The following is a 5,289-nucleotide window of genomic DNA, read 5'->3' as shown; positions in this document are numbered from 1 at the left end:
CTGAATTAGTCACCAAAGATAAAGGTCTCACCAGACACAGCAAATACGTGGACATAAACTGCCATTCCTCCATTGTGTACATGGCAGATGTTACTAATCATTCCTAGCACTCACTTCCAATGAACCTCAGAATCCTCAACCCAGCAACTCAAGCAAATACCTATCAAACTTGAAGCACGTGATAAAATCTATTTGCCATTTCCAGAACCCATTAGCCAATTAACCGCTTGTTTTCCTTCCTGAAAGAGGCAGATCTTGTACAGCCAAAGAATCCGAGTCAGATAACCACACGAACTTATTGAGCAGTTACTATTCGGCAGGCACTGTTCTAACTGCTCTGTATGCGTTAAGTCTTTCAACCTCACAAGACGCTATGAGAAGTTACTACTGCATTATTACCACCAGCCTACAGATGAAGTGAGCAGAGTGAAGTGATGTGATTATCCCAAAGCCATACAACTGTGAAGCCAGGATTCTGACCCAGGCAGTCAGACTTGGGAGCCCTTGACGAATACTCTGTGTTATTCCTGGGTCAGTCCCTTTAGATTTCTGCCGTTGTACTTGGGGAAACTGATCACCAGAGACAGAGCAGGCACTTGGCCTATGTCACACAGCAAATCAGTGTGAGCAAAGGTGAGCCTAGAAACTTGTATCCCTCTTCCTGGGGCTCTCACTGTGTCCAACAGCAGACCAAGGGAGGTGGGGATTCACTCAGAACCGAAAAAGAGGGCTTTGGGGCAGATCTGCCCTCCCAAAGCTCAGGAGAAGGAGGGAAATAAATGTGGCTAGGGACCACTTATTTTTCTCAAATCAAGTATCCTGAGATCAAGGTAAGGCATTGAAGAAGGCAAACAGGTCTGCAGGTCAGGGAAGACTGGGGTGAATGCTCTTCCAGAGCCTGCCACCGTAGGCTGAGTCTCCAGCCAAGCTCAGACAACATACTTTCTTTGCATCCCTGGAGGTGAATCTTTAGGGGCCCAGGAAAGCTCAAGAAACCTTTAGTGCTGGGCCAAAGGAAAAGGTATATTTCTACCCTCCTGCAGGGCCAGAGGGGACAGCAATGTCCCCCAGCAGTGGGCTCACAGTGGCACCCACCATTCTCCATGTATTCAGTGATGATGTAGATGGGCTCCTGGGTGACCACTGCATACAGCCGGACCAGCCGCTGGTGTTGCAGCTGCTTCATGAGGTTGGCCTCGGCCAGGAAGGCATCAGGGGACATGCTGCCCTGCTTCAGGCTCTTCACTGCCACCTTTGTGTGTCCATTGTAGTACCCTGGGTGTGAGGGAGGAAGGATTGGGGTAGTTGCTGGAGCCCCATGCTCCCAGAGCCAGGCAGCTGTCCTGGGACCCTCACCACCTCAGTGGACACCTCCTCCTCCCCTCTTCCCCTGAAGTCCTGGAGGGCCACACTCACCCATCCACACCTCCCCGAACTGGCCAGCCCCCAGCCGCTCCACCAGTTTCAGCGTCTCCCTGGGAACCTCCCACTCGTCCTCCCACCATGGCTTCTGGGGCTTCTGGGTCTGGCAAGGGCGACTCAACCGCGTGCACAGCCCGTCTGGAGTATCTGCGAGGACAAGGGAGAGGGGAGAGTGTCAATATGGCAGGCCTTGGGTGCCCCCAACAGCCCCCACCTCTCCAAGTCCCCATCTAGGGGAAATGGACTAGCAGGGGAGTTGTGGACTGTCACCCGAAGTCTTGGGCTGTAGGGTCAAGCACCACACCTCGCCCATAGCGGGAGATGAAGAAGTGCACCGAAAGATGGATGGAGGGTACCCCAGGGAGGGACTGAGGGGACACACAGGCTGACAGGGCACAGGCGAGGGGTCCTGCCGGCGCTCACTGGTGTAGTGGCGGACCAGTTCATGCAGGCTGGTAAAGGTGATGCGGGGGGAGATGTAGAAGCCGCCCTTGTCCAGGTTCCGGATCTTGTAATGTTTCACCACCTCTCCCTGGTTCTGGTCGAAGTCCCGGACCGACAGCGAAAACGATCCTGAATGCACGAATGTCTGAGCGAACGAAAGAACGCACGGGAGGGGAGGGGTGGCCGCCCCGCAGCGCTCCCCTCGGGCTCTCCCGCGACACCCGGCCCGCGGCCCCGCCCCGGCTCACCCCCGCCCCGGCTCACCCGCGGTGCTCTCGCTCTCCCGGATCAGGAAGGAGCCGTGCGTGTTCCCGGGCGCCAGGAGCTGCCGCTCCGCATCCTTGCGGCTCAGGTTCTTGAAGAACCAGCTGCCCAGGCAGAAGCCAAGCCGTTGGCTGTCGGTCCGGTCTTCCTCCGTCACCCTCAAGCGTTCACCGCACCCCCAGGCCACTCCCCTGCTCGTGGTCCCTGGATCTGCTCCCACCACCCCCACGACGGGCCCTCACTCACGGTTCAGGCTCCAGGCTGTTCGCTTTGGCCACAAAGTTGAAGGGGATGAAGCCTTCCTGGCCCGTGGTCAGGGACTGCGCCTTCCACCACTCGCCGCTCCTGCGCCACGGAGGCGGGTCAGCCTGGCCTGCTCAGCCGCGGACTCGGCTGCAAACCCTCCCTCAAAGCCCGGGGTTACCCAGCCTCCCCGCCACCGGCGCAGCACTGTGGAGCCTCCCATCTTGTCCCAAGGACGCCCACCCTAAGCCAGTCAGTGGCCGCAGGGGAGCTGCCATACTGGGGTCCCCTGCTCCCTCCCAGACTCCGCCAGGGCAGGGTCGAGGGGCACTCACTGCTCCAGGATGCGAAGCTGTTCACCCTTCTCAAAGCCCAGGTCTCCATCATGAGAGGGCTCATAGCTGTGCAGAGCAATAACCAGGTTATCTGTAAAGACAGGGGGCGTCAGGGAGAACTGGCCTGGGATAGGCAGCGGGCATGGAGGTCTGGAGTTTCAGGGTCGGGTACAAGACTGGAGGCAAGAGGGGCAGGATAGTGTAGAGGGTGGGTGGGGTGGAGGTGGAAGCTGACAACCAAGGATCCACAGGCCTTATCTTCCAGGCCCTGTTGGTTGGGGTCACCTTGCAGTGGGGAGGCTGGTGGGTTGGAGCCCTCGTAGGTGACCAGTGGGTCCCGCACCTCACAGCCATTTCCCATGGGCAGCTGTGGGGGTCAGAGAACAAAAGACTGGGTCAGACCCTGGCTGCCCCGACCCCACCTCTCCCTTGCTTTCCCCCTCTCCAGCATGGCTGGGTCTTATCCCTGAATTTACTAACTCCTTGCTGTGTGACCTTAGGACAGTCCCTTCCCCTCTCTGGGCCTCTTTTCCTTTCCTACTCCGGGGGAGAGGGCCACTCTGTTATTTCAAGGGGCTGTGGTGGTGGTCCATTTCTTTCTCCTGGGTTGCATACTCCACCCAACTCCCTCACCAAGTCCCCTGTCTTGCCTCTTACCGTGGCCTTGCCATCCAGCGGGACTATGGGATAATGGCAGTTCTCACACACATCGATGTTTTCCATCCAGTCATCTTCAGGGTTTGAGCTGCAGCCACAGCCCATGGTCCCTGAGGGAATGGAGAGGGGGCTTAAGGGGCTCCCCCAAGATCTGTTTCCCCAACATCAGATATCCTAGGACTTGCCCTGGGAATTTCCAGAAGTACCTGAGACTATCAGATCCCAGGCCCCCATTCACCAGCCACAGTAAAGCTGCAATGGGGACCCTAGCTCCTGACTGGCGCTCCTTCTGAGCCCTCAGGCCACAAGTAAATTCACACAGGGCCCCAGGCCCAGGCCGAGCCCTAGGCCCCGCCCTCCCACCTGGGATGGGCAAACCGCCACAGCCACCTTTGTTGGTGTAGTTACCCACTTCCTGCCTCTCCCCCTCCCTCTCCCTCTGCCGCTCTCACTTGTTGGGGGACTACCTCCTAGAGTCACACAAGCTTCCCCAAGCCCTGGAGGGGATCCCTAACTTTTGATCAGATCCTCCCCTACCAGAGAGGTGTTTATGTGCCACCTCCTAATTACAATTCCCCAGTCTCGCCAGGGAAGCTGAATAAGACACTCCTACCACAGTCAGCCATGGCCTCTGCCCCTCACCCCTCACACCTACACAGTCTCCTTCAGAGGGTTCCTTCAAACAAGTATTGCTTCTCCGCAGCAGAAAATCCTATTGTGGCCCTGTTGGCCATAACTTTTTTTATTTGTCTGCCTGTCTTAGCAATGGAAATTTTTTGTCAGATGAAATCGAGCAGAACCCCATCGATGAAGCGGGCGGACATGGAGCTGCTCTGCTGAAGCAGAGTGGGGCCCTCACCCTGAAGCCCTTGGGAGTCCCTGAGGCACCTCCTTTCCTAGGGCTGCTCCTCAGATAAAGCACTGGTTCTCAGATAAAGTTTAATTGACAGGCATTCAAGAACCTTTAATATCAAGATCAAACCCACCTCTTCTGTCTGTTCTTCTAAACACACACACACACACACACACACACACATAGCCTGTGTTCTGAGCTACTCTTTGTTTGTTTGTTTGCATTTTGAGACAGAGTCTTGCTATGTTGCCCAGGCTGGTCTCAAACTCCTGCTTGAGGATCCTCCTGCCTCTGCCTTCCAAAATGCCTTCAGCCTTCCAAAATGCCTTCTAAAGTGCCTTCCAAAGTTCGTGGTGTACCACCCTGCTGCGCCTGAGCTATTCTTGCCTTTCCCAAACACATCACACTATTTTCTTACTTCACACCTTTGTACTTGCGGTTCCCCCACCCTGAGAGTGCTCTGCTGCGGAACTCTAACTCAGCCTTTAAGACTCAGCTCAAATATCACTATATGAAGTCTTCCCAATGCTCTTTGCTTCTCTCTCACCCGAGGCTCCTACAACATTCTACTCAGACCACCATCATCAACTTAGGCACTGAGTTCCGTGATTACTAATTTATGTGTCAGTCCCTCTCCCACCCCCTTGATGAGAGTGGGGATCATCAAGAACAGAAGCTATGCTCTGAGGCCTAAAAGCCCCCAGCACCCAGAACTAGTTGTTGTTAATAAATATCAACTGGTATGTGGAGGTATGCACAGACTCTCTCATCTAGAAAGATCTTAGAAACCATCGGGCCTGGCTGGGTGTGGTGGCTCATGCCTATAATCCTAGCATTCTGGGAGGCCAAGGCAGGAGGATCGCTTGAGCTCAGGAGTTTGAGACCAGCCTGAGTAAGAGTGAGACCCTGTCTCCACTAAAAATAGAAAAAATTAGCCATACATGGTGGTGCTTGCCTGTTGTCCCAGCTACTTGGGAAGCTGAGGCAGGAGGATCCCTTGAGCCCAGGAGTTTAAGGTTGCTGTGAGCTAGGCTGAAGTCACGGCACTCTAGCCTGGGCAACAGAGCGAGA

At 55.4% G+C, this 5,289-nt stretch overlaps 1 protein-coding gene across 1 annotated transcript in view; it reads right to left on the bottom strand.

Annotated features, from left to right (window-relative positions):
• Positions 1–3,685, bottom strand: part of LCK (LCK proto-oncogene, Src family tyrosine kinase) — a 10,684-nt gene extending 6,999 nt beyond the window's left edge. Inside the window, exons 1-9 of the mRNA XM_012642210.1 lie at positions 3,572–3,685; positions 3,366–3,475; positions 2,994–3,075; positions 2,709–2,799; positions 2,377–2,475; positions 2,131–2,234; positions 1,846–1,995; positions 1,417–1,569; positions 1,096–1,275 (exon numbers count right to left, since the gene is read on the bottom strand). Coding sequence (XP_012497664.1) covers positions 1,096–1,275; positions 1,417–1,569; positions 1,846–1,995; positions 2,131–2,234; positions 2,377–2,475; positions 2,709–2,799; positions 2,994–3,075; positions 3,366–3,475; positions 3,572–3,599 — 997 coding nt within the window. The 5' untranslated portion in view covers positions 3,600–3,685. The remainder of the gene's footprint in view (positions 1–1,095; positions 1,276–1,416; positions 1,570–1,845; positions 1,996–2,130; positions 2,235–2,376; positions 2,476–2,708; positions 2,800–2,993; positions 3,076–3,365; positions 3,476–3,571) is intronic.
• Positions 3,686–5,289: the final 1,604 nt, after the last annotated feature.

Source organism: Propithecus coquereli, unplaced genomic scaffold, assembly GCF_000956105.1.
Source record: "Propithecus coquereli isolate 6110/MARCELLA unplaced genomic scaffold, Pcoq_1.0 Scaffold178, whole genome shotgun sequence".
Lineage (NCBI taxonomy): Eukaryota > Metazoa > Chordata > Mammalia > Primates > Indriidae > Propithecus > Propithecus coquereli.
The sequence above is the reverse complement of the archived record's forward strand: the minus strand, read 5'-3'. Positions and strand labels throughout refer to the sequence as shown.